At 38.3% G+C, this 18352-nt stretch overlaps 1 protein-coding gene across 4 annotated transcripts in view; it reads right to left on the reverse strand.

Moving 5' to 3' along the window:
• Positions 1-338: 338 nt before the first annotated feature.
• The window catches only part of syt7b (synaptotagmin VIIb), a 112853-nt gene continuing 94839 nt past the window's right edge, over positions 339-18352 (reverse strand). For all 4 annotated transcript variants that reach the window (XM_072380672.1, XM_072380671.1, XM_072380670.1 and 1 more), the window contains 6 exons: positions 13024-13147; positions 9232-9499; positions 8966-9135; positions 8517-8631; positions 8109-8308; positions 339-5665 (listed from right to left, as the gene is read on the reverse strand). In XM_072380672.1, the coding sequence (XP_072236773.1) occupies positions 5561-5665; positions 8109-8308; positions 8517-8631; positions 8966-9135; positions 9232-9499; positions 13024-13147 (982 nt within the window). In that variant the 3' untranslated portion in view covers positions 339-5560. The remainder of the gene's footprint in view (positions 5666-8108; positions 8309-8516; positions 8632-8965; positions 9136-9231; positions 9500-13023; positions 13148-18352) is intronic.

Below are 18352 nucleotides of genomic sequence, written 5' to 3' on the forward strand. Positions count from 1 at the left end.
GAACAAATCAAACTCTGCTTTATGGTCTGATGAGTCAATTCAGAAATCATGAATGCCATTTCTTCCAGGTTAAAGAAAAAAGGGAACATCCAGCTTATTATCAGCACATGGTTCAAAAGCCAGAATACATAAAGTTGTATGTGTGGAAGGCTAACTTACACATCTGTGAATATTCTTCTAATTCTGAGCAACATGTATTGGTTTTTTGAGAGTCTCATGCTGCCACTGAGATGGCATCTTTTTCATCTTTTTCTTTGAGTGCTTGTTTGGATGCATGTATTGACCTAAACTGATCAAAGGGGGAGGGGAAGAAGCAAAAGAAATTAATAACAGTACCAGACCAGAAGAATCTTTGTTTTATGTACACATTTATATTAGTATATACACTGTACAGATTTAAAAAAAATAAATGGCTGATATTTAACATTGTGCACCCCACAGATGTGTGACTAGAAAGAGAAAAGGGAGTGACAAAAGGGGGTTAGTGATACCAAAGACAGACAGATATCAACAACCCCAATAAATACTGATGATTTTTTTTCTTTTTTACATACAGGACACTTCACAATCATTTGTACAGTATATAAATGAAAATGCTGCTGGTTAACCTCTCTTTGTTTCAAGCAGAAATGCCCACAGAAAAACGAGCTTGTCCAGTAAACCATACCAGTGTATGGTATTTGGCCTGTGAGGAGTGTAGAAAGATGACTTTTTTTGCTCGATTCATTAAAAATATACCGGACCCTGACTTATCTTTACCCAATATTTAAGTTGCATTGATTGAAGTGACTTTCACCAAGCCTTTGGAATGTAATGCTTTGTCAGCAGCATTCAAAATAATCCCCTCACAGGCGTGTCGGGACAGAAGGATGACTGCCTCCTGCCTATTTTAGGACGCTCCAATGCTCTTCTCTAACCTGAGACATAGCTAAGAGTGATGCAGAGAGGTGACGATTATCTCCTGTCTCACCTTTATTATCTCCCCCCTTCCTGACACTCGGAGAGGGAGCGCATATGGTGAAGAGCAAGGCGTGGCAGAGTTTATAAGGCACACACAGAACACTTTGTGCCAAAAAGCATGTGTGCACAATGGGGGTGTTTTGGGGGCGCTCCAGCTGAGATGTTAAAGAGCCAACCTTTGTCTTTTGGTGAATCAGATTGGATCAGATGGGAAGGATGGATAGGGCAACCAGGGCAAAATGTCGGTAGCTGCTTCTGTCTAAAGATCTGGTTACATGATGGTCAACGAAAAGAGGTATAATCTCAGGTTGGTTTGTGATATTTTTCCTGTCACCTTCACTCTCAGCTCATGTGTGAGAGATTTGCCTCTCGAGCCACATGAGGAAAATAACCCTGCCCTAAAGAGAGGTTTGTTCCAGCATTGTCGTCAACAAGTGCAGTGATTCTCAAAGAGGCGACAAAAAAACGAAGCAAACATTTCTTTGTACATCTGAATTCATAAAGAATGAAAACAGTAAACAATGCTGCTCGGTATTAAACTGGCAAAACTGAACTCCAAATGCACAAAGGGACCCATATTAAATACAATCACACAAAGGAAAGTTCAAATATTGACTCTCACGCACAGCGAAAAAACACTCACACACATGCACACAAACATTAGACAAAACGAACAGCGGAATGTAAAAGTACCCCCCCCCCACCCCTGATATTATTACTATTCATTTGTTTTAACTCGTGTGATCAACATGTGTTGATACGGGACTCGATGAAGGTCACACTCAGGCAGTAAAGCAAACACCTGGAAGACTGACCTGTACTTCAGCCAAAAACCACTAAATAAATCAATCTGGTCTAATAAAGTCTGTGCATCTACAAAGTTACACTGTTACATCTGTGATAGGGATAGTGTGATTTTCATTAACTGGTTTTATTTAGTAATCTTTATATATTTTTTATGACAAATCCCTCTTTTGGTCAGTTACTACCTGCTGAACTGTCAGTTCACCCAAATCACACACAAAAAATATATAAACGAAAAAATAAACGCTTATTCTCATACTTGAAAGTAACGTGCAGTGGGCGCAGCTCTACAGACCTGAATCTCTTCAGATCCTTGCTTGCACACATTGGTGTTGAACCAGTTGCCGTTGGCTTTTGCTGTGACCGCCTGACTCCAATGATTTTCGTTTTCCCTCTCACAATGTTATATTTTGTCCCTGTTATCAATGTTGTGAGCTTTGTGCGTATTTGGGCACTGCCACTGCGTGCAAGTGAAGGCTGAAAAAAACTACAGTTGTAACAACAGAGGCAGTAAATAACAAGACAGGGAGACCTTGAGTGAAGGAAAACAAAAATGTGTTTTGTCAGTTCACCCTCAATGGTAAGCTGGATGTTTGATGCACGAGACTGTATTCACAGGAGAATCTTTTGGCACACCAGGTTAGTCAAACCATGCAGAAACTTTCAGCTTTAATTGCTGAGGTTTTGGTTTCAGGGAAAAAAAAACTAGAGTGGCAGTGAAAAATCCAGACAGCCAGCTCAAGGGTCAGTAATTTGGTGTGTCTCTCCTGAGCTTTAATGATATGGCAGTGCAGCATAGCTGTTAAGTGGGAAAAATACCCTTTGCATTTTTTGTATACAATGTTGTATTTTTGTATACAACTGTTGACTCCAAAGCCAGGTTCACACTACTAGATTTTGACATTGCAGATAAATACCTCGAGTCGCAGACAAATGGCCCCGACTGGAAGCAAATCCGTCTTCGAACGGACGACACAAGTCACTATGAATGCTTCAAAGTTGTGATTTACGAGGCTTGCTGACAAGTTGCAGCCTCTTTTAAATATCCAGCATATTAGATACGTCTGAATAGAGGGCAGAACATGGTGCGTGAGATCTCGGCCAGAGCTTCAGCCAATGAGAGCACATTAGACAAAGTGAGAAGATATGAGCGGGTTTACCCGGAGAAGCGTTACAACAAATATAAATTAAACATTGTCGAGAGCATCGCAAAAAAGACATGAACAGGAGCTGCCAGTTCTCCTTAACCACCAGGTGAGCAAAAGAGGCTGGATCTCCAGGAACTATTGCATCATATAGTAACACTAATGATTAGACAGACTTGTCTGTATGACAGCTGCTTGATAATGATCCATCAGATCAGTTGGGGGTTAAGTCAGGTGAAAAATTTTGTTGTGTGTAATTATCACACTTTTATAGCTTTAACCCTGTTGCCAAGCAGTCATGCAGTGTGAACTTTCTAGGACTTCAAAACTCTCGATCACAAGACAGTGAGTAGTGCGCACAAAATCGTGCAGTATGAACTTGGCTTAAGGCAATTCTTATTTTCACGTTATTCAACCATATTGACGACATTTAATGAACATTATGTTGCATTTCAGTCGGTGGATGTACCTAAATCTTACACACTGGAAAAACCTCAGTTTAAGTTGGATGAATGTCCCAATGACAGCAGGCAAGGGTTAGAGTCCTGAGCCATGCCCCTTCACTGCAGGTCATCCCCCTCTATCTGCCCATTTCCTGTCTTTCTTCACTTCATAATAAAGACCACTAAAGCACAGTATAAATTCTTTAAACTGGTTCTCTCTCTCCAGTGTTAAGGCTTTTATTAATAACCCCTATTATTGTCAGATATTGTCCGGGCTTAATTGTTTAACATCTTCACTTGTTTGAGTGTCTTCAAGTGTTTTTGTTTGGCCTGAATTTATATCAATGGTTTAGTTTTTTTCATCCTATTTTATCCTATTTCATATAGTTTTATTTGTTTTCAATTTTTTTCTGATCCTGTGCAGCTCTTCAGTCAACGTTGCTTTTTTATACATGTGTACAGAAACAGGCTAGATTTGTTTTCGTAGACTTCTTCTGATCCCAAGGAAAACTTTGAATGTGGGCTTGTGTATTGTCAGGATTGTCAGATTTACCTGAATATTGATATTTCAGTGCTGATTTTCACTCGCTGTTTAGCTAAATGTAGGCAGGAAAACAGGAAACAATTTATTTGGGTTAAAAAAAACAAAACCTGATTTGGGTTCACATGGCCCCGTTTCAAAACACTTGGCACACTGCAAAGCTTCACTTTGAACTCTGCGATCATGCCAGGGTGACAACTCTTATTCAAGCAATGTATTCAAAAAAATTCAATTACCACGACACATTTTTACAGCTTTTAACATAAAACCCAAGCACCAACAACGATGATGTGACACAGAGCTGGCACAGGTCGAAACCCCACTGATCTCTACTGTATTAGGGACAGCATAAAATATTTCAGTGGCTCAAACTCGTGACGAATACATTTGAAAATGTCTGTTTTTTTTCTATAATACAAGGACTCTTTCTCTATGTGGCTCTGTAATTTGGGTGGACTGAAGTTTTAACTTTAGTGACCTCCTTCCATGAGTTTCGCAAGCAGTGTCACTAATTTTAGCAAATCTGCCATCGTCATCCAGGGTTTTTTTTCAATTTCAACAATATCTTTAATTTAGCTGTGCAGACTCTCTTGCACACGCACTCATATGTACGAACATTGTTCCACACTCCTACACTTATGGAAGCTGTTTTTTGCTTATTTTCTGTGTCTGGAAGAACAGGTTGATTCTCAGTTTTTTTTTAACAAAAAAATAAAGCACAACATTAGTCACGTCATTCTTTTTTCTGTCCATCAGGATATCTATTCCAAAAGAATAGGAAAGTATTTTTTGACACTTGCCCTATTGGACCAATGCTAAAATGTTCATGTTCACGCCTTTTTTTCCTTTTTTTGTTTCGACAAACTTCATTTGGGATTACAGCACATCACCCACAGCACGCACAGACAACAAAGGGTTCCAGCCAAGGGAGAATTATTACAGTGGCAAGAGTGAAAAGTGAAAAAGATCAAACATAAGTTGAGCGACAGAGTCCAGTTCCAGTCCACTCTAAATTCAGTCCATCACACTTCCGTTGCCTGTGTTGGTTTCCTGATTTTTCAGACATTCTAAGGGTATGTGACAGTGACAGAAATGGACTTGAACAAAAAGGCAAGGAGCAGAGTGGGAGGCTCCTCGCTGTGAACCAGATGTAGGTGGTAAATGGGTTCCACAGGTCAGTAGCATTCACAGTCGAATGCATATTTGACCACAGTCCATCTTGCTGTCACAGAGGATGGTTTGACTATCAGTTTGATCCATTTTCTGGTTGGTAGTTTGTATTCATGGGAAGCAAGAGGTACTGCTCTGATGTTAAACTCTGGAAAAGGCTGATATGATGGAAGAAAGATTAAGGGATATCTTGAAAAACATATTATAGCAAGGGCACATGGAGGCAGACATCAAAGACACCTTTTCAGTTCAGACAAACATATGAGATGGAGTCAGGTAGAAATCAGAACTTGACAAGGGGTGAAATTTCGGGATGAAATCACAAGAACTGAGGGCAATGAATATCAAAGAAGCCTGAGAACAAAGAGATGATACGTGGTTTACAGCCCAACACTGCATTAAGGGAGTAGGGTGTTGTGTGCTGAGAGCAGGGGATGAGAGGCTGATGCTGAAACCTGGGGGAAAAAACACTGTAGGCAGGTTGGCTGTTAGGTCCCTCAGGCTTTGAGAGCATGCCACTGGGCCACGGTAGTACGAGGATGACCCATCATGTCTTTCCAGTGTTTTACCTCTGCGGGGCCACTCTTCCAAGAAAGATAAATCTACGGGACAAAGAGACTCCATTCAATTGTTATAATATCGGAAGAAAGACTGATGTTATCGGTAATGAGCAGTTCCAAAAAAAGAGTGGGTTATAAGGGGAAAAACTGTCAGCCTTAAATTCAGTTCTTCTCTCACCACAAAATGTTCCTCTCTAATTGGAATTGGGCTCAAATCCAGGGAGCTTTCACCCTCTGAAAAGCTGTTGCTGTCATATGAAATCTTTCTCAAGTTTTCTTTGTCCTCTTACAGGTTATTATTGAGCGAGGTAAAACAGGCAACATCGTGTAACTGCTGCATGTAGGCGGATAATATCTGTGGTTAGGATATATGCATAATACCTGCAATTACTGTAAATGTGAATGGCACAGCTCATCCAAGATGTACAGAAGCAATTTCTGTCTACACGGCCTGAAAGAACAAGGATTTGATTTGCACTTTGGTGTTTTCCAGTATGTTAAGCAGAATCTATATCCATTTTTAAATTAGTTCAATCTCATCTTTATTATATAGACAGTTAAAGAAAAGTGAATGTTTGATTTGAAACACAAAGAATCGGTTACAATTAATGCTTTTCTTTTCTTTTTTTTTAACTTATGGGCGTACAAGGACCTGTACAATTCCTAATAATTCACGACAACTCAAGTTTCATGACTACAAAAATGTAATTTGTGTCATTAAAATACACAGCAATACAACTGAACATACACTACCAGTCAAACATTTTTATTGAGAGAGGGTTTCTTTTTAAATTTAAGCTTGTGAATAGTCTTTTGAAAGTGTCAGCCCTTTCCCAAACAATATTTATGGAGGAGTCGTTCTGCAAAGTAAACCAACATATGGAACATCTTTCTCCCAGGAATTAAAGTGAACTATTTAAATAAATATAATACATTTTCTGAATCTCTGATGACATATTATAGTTATTTTGTTGTTTTAGACTGTAATTTTGTTACATATAGTTTCTTTAAGCCTTGAAAGTTAATGCAAACAATTTCTACAGGTTCCCTTTGTTTTTGTTCACTTCTTATGAACAAAAGCAGTGTTGGAACAACCTGTGTTACAACATCCTGGGATGCAGGAGTAGGGAAAGACTGCAATGCAGACTGCAGTGACATATAAAGATTTAAGAATGGTGGAGATGGAGAAAAGACAAGGCTGGCTGTTATAATGACCCAGTCATTAGAAAAAAAAGAACAAGAGCATATACAATTGTTGGAATACCAGAACACTTTGAAGACTGAAACCCTCACAAGTTGATATAGAATAAATCAGATAAAAGAGCAGAGCAACAATAACTGGAGCACCTGTAAGAATTATATGCATCAGAAGGTCCACATCCTGCTTATTTTCATTCATTTTATAGATTTTTGCATATCATAATTTACTACAGTCTGTCTGAAAAGCTCTAATTCTAGCTGCTGTTTCTTTACAGGAGTCTGACCCAAGGTTGGGGTGAGTTTGGAGGCGGGAGTGTGTTTGCATTTGCCTCGTGAAACTTGTGTAAATGGTGAGTTTGTCAGATGATGCTGTGGTTTTAAAATCAGGATTTTATTAATCAAATCAAAATCAATTCAGTTTATTTACATGGTGCCAATTAACAGCTATGAGAGCAGAGGTGCAGTCTTAAAATGCTCAGTATCATGACCTTAAGAGAACATTAAGCATTAAGCAGCCAGCTTTTCAGTCTCAGTTGTCGTCCCTTTTTCACAGTCTGACAAATAAACAGAAATATATGTAAATGAGAGTGCCTTTATTGGAAATTTGGCTGTATCAACATATGTGAAAACAACTCAGAATATACCAAGCTGTATATCCTAATGATGGTCTTCTTTACTTGCATTGCACCATTTCTTGGACTGCATATTGAGAGTTCTTATCAACAGCTTAGAGATACAAATTTAACTCTCCTTTATCTGTCATAAAATAATGTTATTTATCACCATCATGCCTGGTGGTGAGATTGTTTATAAAACATTTCTCCAATCACTTTTGAGTGGTTGAGAATAGAGTGACCATGTAAATAAATCTCAGTAAATTCAGAAGAATGTATACTTTTTTTAAACTCCTTTAAACATACTCTCAATCATACGTTGAGTACTTCATTTAATAGCCACTTTGGTGCACAGATGTAAAATTTTCAAAATCAGGGGCCGTTTTTCATTAGGGGTCATTAGGTGTATGTATCTGGAATTGCATTACATGGATGTCAACTACAGCTGGCATCAAGTCCAAATAAAGCATTCAATTCTAAGCAGAATTTTTCTAATTTGTTGTACTGCATATTCAACTATTTATAGTGAAGGAAATTTGTCCACTTGTTCCAGTAGGGGTCAGTAGAGACTGATCCAATGATCGGATGCTAATAATCTGTCAGAGTCACAGAAACATAGAGGAAGACAAGAGGAAGAAGAAGGAGGAGGCGAAGAAGAGGGAAGGAGATACCTTTCCAATGACATCATTGCGACTGAGCCTGTCCTTGTCCATGACGGTGATAATTATGGTGGTCTCCCTCAACACGTGGGCAGGCACATCAAAGGGGAAGGACTCGTTAAAAACAGGATTCAGACAGCGCTTCATTACCACTGTCTTCTTCTTCTCCACACGCTTGTCCTTGTGCATCAACCACACTTTTACATAGGGGTCTGACGAGAGGGAAATGTGCTAGTTTGTATGCTATCTAATCAAGAATCATGTTGCTTTTTAGTTTAATCATATACAGTTTGTGTATACTATCATGGATCTAGCATAATTTACTTGTAGAAAACTGAAAGTATGCTAATTTTTCATTTAGAAACAATTATGAAGAGTGGCATATATAAAAGTGCATAAAAGATAAAGATGCATTCATACCAGAAGTGCCTCCAATGTCCATGGCTTTGAGGTTGCGGGCTTTGATAATGCTCACAGTGATGGTGTTGGCTGTAGGGTTGTAGCACAGGGACACCAGCAGATCCCCTCGGCTTCCCTGGAGAGATCATACACCACAACAACAGCAGCAAAATTGTTTACTCTCTATCTCATTTTTACACTTTTCTGTTGTCTGTTGCCTGCTGTGCATGTCTGTTTCCTCCTCTAGCTCCCTGTGTGTTCTTCCTCTACCTGTCAACCTCTCCATATTCACTTCCATCCATTCTCCCAACAGCATGCTGCCGATCTCCCCTGGGAACATCACAGCAGCCAGGAATGACATCACCCATTCTGTCCCATCTTCTCTTTCCCTTCATCTTCACCTCCCTCTTTCCTCTACTCTCTGTTCCTCTTCTTTCCTAAACTATTACCCTGCTTTTCTCCTTACTTACACTGCCATCGCTACATGGTTTCAGCTCCTTCCAGAAAGTCTGCATGTTGGCCAGGTCCAATTTGTTCAGGGGAATGGACACCTCTCCGATGGGATCATTCCTGCTGAAGCGGTCATAGTCAAGAACCTGCAGGTACAGAGTCCTCTGAACCACCTTTTCATAGGGGAACCCTAAGAAAGAGACACATACAGTTGCATTATATCTCGGTCACACACACACAGAAAAGTAGCATGTGAATGCCCTGTGAACAGTCCTCTCCATCATACCTTCAAACAGGAAGGTCTCATTCCAGTGGGGGTTTAGATTCTTCCTCTTGACCTTAGTCTCCAATTTGTGCTTCTTGTCTGGCAGCAGATAGAGTTTGACAAATGGATCAGAAGTGCCGGAAAAGTCCTTTGCAGGCAAATCCTGGCCCTTGAGAATTTTAACTGTGAGGGTTGAGTCTTGAAAGCTGTATCCAACGCTGAACTGAATACGACCCAGCTTCTCACACACTGGACCCTCGTGTTCATCCTCTTCTGAACCAGGTGATAACTGTTGACAAAGAAGAGACATAAATATTACATCATATGTTTTATTCAGGTGGTTCATGCATCATATGAAAGGCCCAACTCTATGTGAATAAACCAATAAAATGCACAAATGAAGTGTTATTCAAAAGTCATACATCTCTGACAGAGGTATTTTAAGCCTGCAGATCAAATCACGTTTCACTTCAGATGAGTTAGATCCCAACATATCAATTATTATTTAGTTCTAGTATACCAGGAGAGAACCACTCAGTTACCAGTTTTGTGATGGATTTAGATTTAGCTGTTTTTGGATTGTCTATACTTTCTCCAATGCAGCTCAATGACTTTGACTAACTATCAACCAAAATATAAACCACAGCAAAATGCACGTTATGAGCATATAAAGTCCAAGGATTTCTTTTTCTACTTTATATGCCCAATATTTCTGTACTTTATTGCGTCTCTGTGAGACTGTGAGCTTGGAAAGTTTGTATTTTATATGCTGTTACAGCTTCCAACAATTCTCTGCTCTGCAACAAGGATTGATGCAGGAGGTCATTCGTCCCCACAGCAACAGCCTTATGTGACTCTTTATAATGACTATTCTATTTACTGAACATTTCTTTTGTCTATTTTCTTTTCATTCATGTCATCAATCATCAATCATACTGAAAATGTATAATTTCAGGGGGAAATTAAGTATTATCCAACATGTTGCTAAAACTGTTGCCTCACCATAATTTCCCACTGATGTTTGTTCAGAACATCCACCAAGCCAAAAAGAGCATTTACAAGAAAACAATCACACTAAAGTGATTTACATTTCATACAATTTTATTGAAATCAAAAATAAATTCAGAGCCTACAATTCTCAAAAATTTCCCATTTAGACTTGGACTATCAATTCTTTGGTTCTGTTGAAGATTATTATAGTATATCACATTCTGTCGTCTGGTCCAGTAATTTAAAAAGAAAAGAACGTTACAGAAAAAAAAAACTTCAGAACAAAAGAGAAACAAAAAGAGAAAAAGGTTTTTGAAGTATTCTGACTGTATGTCTTAGCAGAGTATAGTTTATTCAGTTAATATTTTAATTACTATAAAGCACTTACCAGCATCTGTTTAGATGATCATTTAATTATCCTTGTGTTTTGTGGATATTAATTTACTAATTCAAACTCAATCCACTGAAAAATATGAAATGTGTGAGGCCTAGAAAGAAAAGCACAAATTATGCAACTGAGCTCCAAGGACCTAAAGCAAAAAAAGTTTTTAGAGTTGAGTTTTAGAATTTTCAAGTCAAATGAACTTCTAAGTAGTTTTTAAGTGATTTTCTTCAGGGAAAGTGATGATATAACCGAGCAGGGTTATGACATGTCATGGAAGGACGTTTTTTTATCAGATAACAGAGTCAAACTGCAGCATTCACAGCATCTTGCCACGGTGATCAGACTTCTCCGCAGACAGCTGGTTTCATAATAAATTAAGGTACTCCACAAGGGTCACTAATTCAGCACTTCAACAAAAAAACTACAGCTTCTAACTGGCAAAATAGCATAAAATGTCACATGGCTGTTGTCTGTCATGCAATGAGGGCAGAAAATGAGCAAGACTGAGAGATGATGACAGGCAGATTATCTGGTTGGTAAAAAGACCCACTGATAGATAGTGGTGTGGCCCAGAAGAAGAGGAAAAAAGAAACCCTGTCTAGAAAGTGTTATCTGGTGGGGAAAGAGCTGGAGGCATTACTCAGCTCAACTTTTAGAAGTTTGATATCCAATTCTGAATTTTCCCCACTCGTTTAAGATGGTGCCGCTCAGCCACATTCTCCATGCTGAATGTGATCACTTTTCATTATGCTGTCCTTCACCCAACAGCTGCCCTAAATAGCTTTTCCATCGTTTGGGCACTCTCTGCTTCTTGGAGTTCTCTCTTCTATTTCAGTTTTTATATTGTTAATTGTAATTCTTTTTTTTTTCTGAAACTCAAACAATCTCCATGCAGTATATGCAAATGATCTCAGAGCAAAGTACAAATCTAGTGATAATTTTTCATTTTTGTTACTAACAAATCTGTTGAAAAGCCTGGAACCAATTGCTCCAAGACGTGTAGTCTGTCTAAAGTCTCATCTTTGCTTGATGTAAGACAGAACTGTCAAACCATTAAACTAATTCTGGGGCCTGGAACCAGGCAAGCCTAATCTTGCTTTATCCTTTTTGCCCTTGATGTCTTTGGTTTTCTATCAAAAACTCAAAATGCACTGGCTGACACATTCCTCTCATACAATGAAGTTCGGTAGCATAGTTCACTTCAATCAATCCTATATAAACTGTCTGGTTTTAAATACTCAGAAACCCTCAAAATGTGTCTTAGTCCAAAGTTGAAAACAATACCCAACAAATGTATAATTTTCTCATGTTTAAGTGACTACTTTAAAATTCTGTATCCACACAATCTAAAAAGAAGAGAAGTCAGAAAGTATTTAGAAACGGATTAAACCACTGATGCCTTTGGTCTTTTCAGGAGATTTCCTCACAATTACTATAAAGTTGAATATTGTTACTCTTATCTTAAAGAAAACACACACATACATATATATATATATATATATAAACATGTATGTCACACATACACACATATGTAAATGTTTGATAATATTGAGGTGAAGACCCTTTCACGCCAAACTCTGCATGACTCTGTGAGCATCCCACAAAATGAAAGCAGTGTCAGAGTAAATCCTGATAAGAACCATGTGATGCTGACAGGACCCCCATCCATCCTCCCCCAAACTCTGTCACCTGAGACGCTTCAGAGGTTGGATGTATATGTACTCTGACATTTGATGCCATTTCACACTCTCCCTTCTCTCTGTGTACTCTGTGGGAATACAGCCTGTGTATACTGCCACTGCTCTTCCCATAGCAGTAATAGGGGCTCAAAAGTGCAGGAGGAATATTTTTCCAGCATGAAAGGAGAAATGTGTAATATATCGATGCTTATGGCAAAACTGAGTATTATGCTTAAATGCCACCAAAGCAAATTCCTCAGATACGCCATGAAACCCACATAATAACAAAGTGCTCATCTCCATCTCTGCTATATTCTAACTGCACCCACATCACCACATATTCCTTCACAGTTAATTATGGAACCTTGCTAAATAAGACACACGTCCCATCCCCTCCCAGCTCTCACCTCAGGAAGATGATTACTGTATGTTTCAGTAAACTGAGATGCTGTATGGCAGTAACTATTTTGCTCCACAAGTGGGAGAGCTGAGTGGGATGGAGACAGCTCTTTCTGACTGATGAAAGAGTGGAGAAGATGAAACCCTTCTCTCACAGCTTTGCTCAAAGAGTGTAGGCTTCCTTTTTGTCTTCTGGTAAACCAATTAAATATATCATTTACAGTAGGTGATAGAAAAAATATACTATAACTTTTCCCATATTCTTTGTAACATTAGCTGAGATTCGACCAAATTACAAAGAAAAATGTTATCAGTATGTCTCAGGGGCTACAAATACACTGAGGTGATATTGTGTGTTACCATGAGCATGTCACTGGTGACTGAGTTGGCCAAGTCAGAAACAGAGGAGTTTCCTTCATGGCGACGTCCGGTCTCATCTGGGGTCTGACCTCGAGGGCTGCTGCCTGGTTTGTTACCAGGAGTTCTGTCAAAAAAGGGTAAAATACAAACATATCCTCTTAAATATGTTCATATACATTAAGTAGTCAAATCCATAAAGTACATACTTTTAACACATACTTTAGTGCCCTTTATTCAATTTTTAACTCTGTTCTGGTTATTTATATAGTCAATTTACAAAAAAAGTTATCTCACCCCAGAAAAAATAAGCAACTTCAGATAAAGTCCTATTAAATTCAGACAAATCCTATTAAATTATAATCCAATTCAACCAAATTCACTTTAATAGTATCTATGAAACTTTGTAAAAAGTTGTTCTACCTGCTCCCTTAATTCCGATAAAGGAAAATATTCATGGGGTTTTAAAAGTTTCTCTCAAGTTTTTAAAATGACACTCTTATGACCTCTGAAGACCAATGCCTCTTTCTTATCAATGTCCTAAAACAGTCTTTAAAAAAACAATGCAACGTAACATAAACTCTCATAAACTCAGAACATCGTTTGTAATCCATATAATAATCTAAATAATATTTCTTGCATATCAACTTCAAGTCAACTTCTTTAAAAAAAACACTGAATATTAACATCTATTCAATCCCCATCCTGATCATGCACAGGCCAGGGGCAACAGTGGAGAGGAAAAACTCTCTTTATAAGGTCAACCAGACTTAAGATATATATATATATTTATCTATAGTTACATGCAATTCCTCCTCGCTTAAGTCAGTGATATTTAAGTTTCCTGTCCTGTCTTAACAAGATGCTTTTTAGCAAGATTCCTACTTGTCATTTTTGGTAAAAGTCAAATGGTTATTTTTGCCTGAAACAGATGGAAAAAAATACAGACACTAGATGGTTGTGTTTTCTTCTTTCAATTATATTTTTAGTTTCCATCATTCATTACACACTTAAAAGAGAAGAGTGAGATTTGAAGTTGTTTGCCGTCTGCAACTTTGCCACCAGATGTCATTAAATCCTACATACTGAGCAACAACAGAAAATCAATGAAAACCATGTTACATGTGATACAGAACTTTAAGACATACGTAATATCTATAAAAGGATGCATTGAATTTGCTCTTGGGTCATATTATGTATGGAGTTAAGACTAATGAGCAGTTATTGTAGCTGAGGGTGAGACAACCCAGAGTGAGACAAATGGTGTTAGAGTGAATGATAAGTGAGCAGCTGAGCTGTTAAACACAAAGTTTTTTTTGGAAAAAATGATATGAGAAAGAGATAAATCTTAGATCACTAAAGCTGAAAAAAGGAAAGGAAAGGATTTACTTTTGTTAAAAATCAGAGGATTAACAGACTGAACAGAGGAAGGTTATTGACTCAATTTCATGTGAGACTAAGACATCACCAGATACGCAGATTAACGCACTCAAGCATTTAACTGAAAAAGAAACTGAGGAGAGAAGGTGGATAAAAGCCAAGAAACAAAACAGACCACATTTGGCCGGCGTAAAGAGTCAGACGCTCTAAAGCAGAGAAAGGATGCAATCTGACATGTCGCATGGGCAAGCAGAATAGAAAGATGCAGCAGAGGGAGGGCTGAGAGATAGACAGGGGTTGTACAGCAAAGAGACAAGCAGAAGTAGAGCGACACTGAATGAGGAGGGGAAAAGGATATGCTGTGGAAGAGAAAAGAATTGATTCGTCACTCTACGTTGATTTCCTGTGATCTGCAGGTCAGAGCACCAACAATGCAGGACCGACTCAATTCAAACAGTAATGGCTTCTGTTTCACAGCCTTGCCAAAAACAGCTAACCCCTGCAGGTGTCCTCTGATGAAGACATCTAAAACATTACTGAATCTTTTCTTCGGTAGGTCAAAAGCTATGCTTATTATAGCTCCTAATAGCACTCCCTAACACATCAGGGAATGGTGTGTTACCTTAAATAACAACACTGGTGGTAGTCACGCACATAACACCTCGCTGTCTTCCCTGTCCCTCACTTGACTTTCACTTAATTATAAACATACCAGCTTTGTGTTATTACCATATTTCCTTTGACAATATAAAAAAGAGGAAAAATTAATAATTTCAAACCATTTCCTGTGATTATCACGATGTTTAATTTTTTTTTCCCCCATATCCAGTATGCATTTTCAATTAATTTACTTTATACATTGAAATGTGCCAAACCTTAAAATTAGCTTATAACCCACCAATGTCTTGTAACGCTTATGTGTTCAACACTTGTTTTCAGTGTATAGGAAAAGTAAAGTATGATTTGAACACTTATTGGCTGTCGGACTGTCAGCTCCTTGTGCTAAAATTTCAGCAGCACACAGTTACTATGACCTACTCTCTTAACAGTGAACACTTTTTCATTGTTCTTTTAACGTATTTATGTGTGCCCTTTGTGCCAAGGAATCCCTAAAACCGCAGCTCCTTCACTTCTCTCAGCACAATCACTGAACAAGTTGTTAACTATCCCTTGTCCAACATTGCTGTTTGCTCACTTGTGCTATGTCTGATAGCCCAAACTCTACAAAAGCTCAACTACAAGCAAAGCATTCCAAATGTTCTGTTGGCTGCAAGAATTAATAAAAGCATATCCATGCAGTCTTGGCATCTTATCCATGAGAAATATGCCATCATTAATTACACAGTTGCTGTCTCAATATAACTCATACTTTCTATTATTCGGTCCTAAATTTAACTGGCAAAAAATAAAATGAAAAATATGAGCTGGCTAAAACAAACCAAATTATTTTTAGTAATGTGAAAATTAGTTCCATTTGTTGTGTATAACAGCGAAGACATTCATGTGTTATGGTCTTATAAAAGTAATGAGTTCACAGGAAGGACAAGTGCACTTTTCCTACAATACATGTTGTTTAGGTTGTTTAATTGTCTTTCTTCCTTCAGGTATGTAACTGCGCTGTTATAGTGTTGTTCACATAAGGTGCTAACCTATTAGTCAATTTGTGATCATTAAATAAAATCTAAAAAATCATTAAAATTCTTAATTTTCCTGAAAATCTGAGACATTTTAGAAAGTTAAATCAGCTTAATCAAACAACTACTTCCATAGTGCATCCCTTCCTACACATACTATACCTTGCCCTATGGAGGGGTGTCTGGTAATGATAGTCACCAGTATAAAGACCTGCTACTGCTGCTACTGCTGCACAGACTGTCCTCGAATCACGACTGTTGACACAGTACAGCGCCTGGGGGACATGGAGTGAGTGGGTGTGGTAGTGAGATAAGTTCATCCATGCGTGTAAATATACATATTTACTCACTGTCAAAGTACACAGACCAGTTCACACACACAAATCCACACACAGACAGGGCGCTTGTGCTGTGCAATATTCAACTAGAAAACCTTAAAAATATGCATGACTGCGAGTCAGTTAATTCTGAAAATTCTTAAAACAACCGAGTTCTTCTTGATTCAGTGACACAACAAGATGAAATTCAACATTTTTGCAATTACTAGAAAGCATCAATTATGCGCTCATGCATCCTGAAACAAAGTTTAAAATTCGCCCAAACAGAAGGGAAGAATGTCTGCAACTGTGAGTTACCCCTTTCAGCCTGCCAGTTACTATCTCGTCTCAAACATAACACCAGTTACATAATTCATCCTTTAGAGGCTGTTGTAGCCATGACTACTGAAATGTGTGCTCCCACTTAAGGTTGTACTCACTACCATCATGCATTTTACACGGGGTTGCAGTAACCATGGTAACAGGAGCCTTCAAAAGAGGACAGCAAAATCCAAGGAAGTCCCACAGAGAGGGGCATATATTGAAAGTAGAAACAAAAAACCCACAAGGCAAAGGGGTCAAAAATCTAGAAAGCCATTGAAACATACTCTTTGACTTCTTTGTACCGACACTTCTCCAACCCCCTGTGACCCGTGTGTACGTGAGCGCTTATACTGAAAACGGCTGAATCATAAATATCAAAAAGAGGTGCAGAATAACCTCCAACACTCAAAAAAGAAAGAAAGAATTTTCAACAGTGGAGTTACCCTTCCCTATTAAATCAACTTCGATCCTCAGACTGAAACAAGCTCTACTCTCACTTAACAGTTTACTCTTTTGATATCAGGGAAATGCAAATGAACAGACAAAAAGTCATTTTAGCACTGACGCAAATGACATACACACAAGCAAGCCATCACAATGGAGGTTGAGGGTACTGTGGCACTTCAATCTTATACAGGAACCTCAAACCCCTGACTTCTGTCCTTCTGCCCTCAATCTTTGTTGACAGCCATCTTCTCACTTTGTCTAGTCACACAATTCTGTATAAATGGACAAAGCAAGTCATTACACCCCATAGGACAATGCAGAGACATCTTATCTTCTCCTATGTCCCATGCCTATTGTCTCTTGGAGAGCCTTTTCAACAATGATTAAGAAGGACTGAATAAATGAAAGGAACAGGCTTCTTGCACCTGGCTCTGATAGAGGTGTATCATAGAGGCAATTACTGTACAAGAGACCGAGTTCGAAAAAAGTGCTGGAAAATTGAAGGAGAGCAAGGAGCATGAGCAAGAGAGTAGAGCAGGGAAAGCAACATGTGCATGTGCTGTCCAGATGTGCAAGAAATAAGAAACTAATGGGATGTCAGCTGTGAATATTTACATCTACATGATTTCTATCAAGGGGTAAGAACTCATTAGAATAAAAACTACATCATATGTTATATAATATTCAAGACTATCTGCATGAGACCATTTATGTCTTCAGGCTGAACATTCAATGGACATTTACAACATAAATGTGCCTGCCAATATCTGTTTTATTCTACATCCTCCAAGTGGAATACTGAATTAGAGTCATGCTTCAATTACATTTCAAAGGAATAAATCATATTTTTATAAGTTATCTGACAACTACTCTCTTGGTCCTTGTGCACTTTGTAATGAAACAACCTCAACTCATAGAAAATATGTTTAGACACAGTTATGTTTGATAGCAAAAAGCTCCTACCAGACCAAGCCAACAAACCTTATGTGGAGCTATTCAAACAGCTTATAGAAAGCATTCTTATATTTGTGGGAGTCTTTTTAATTGAAGAACATGGTTTATTCATTAGAGGAAATGTGGAACTTTGTGGAAGAGAAAGAGGAAAACCATTCAGACTGTTATGAGTCTGGATAATGGGTAAACAGAAATACTGAGCTCTACAATATTGAAAGGCCATAATGTCTCAGCTCAGATATTATTACGCAGCACTGATACGAATAATAGCAGCAA

The sequence above is a fragment of the Leuresthes tenuis genome, unplaced genomic scaffold, assembly GCF_036924035.1.
Source record: "Leuresthes tenuis unplaced genomic scaffold, fLeuTen1.0.hap1 SCAF_2, whole genome shotgun sequence".
In the NCBI taxonomy this organism is placed as follows: Eukaryota; Metazoa; Chordata; class Actinopteri; order Atheriniformes; family Atherinopsidae; genus Leuresthes; species Leuresthes tenuis.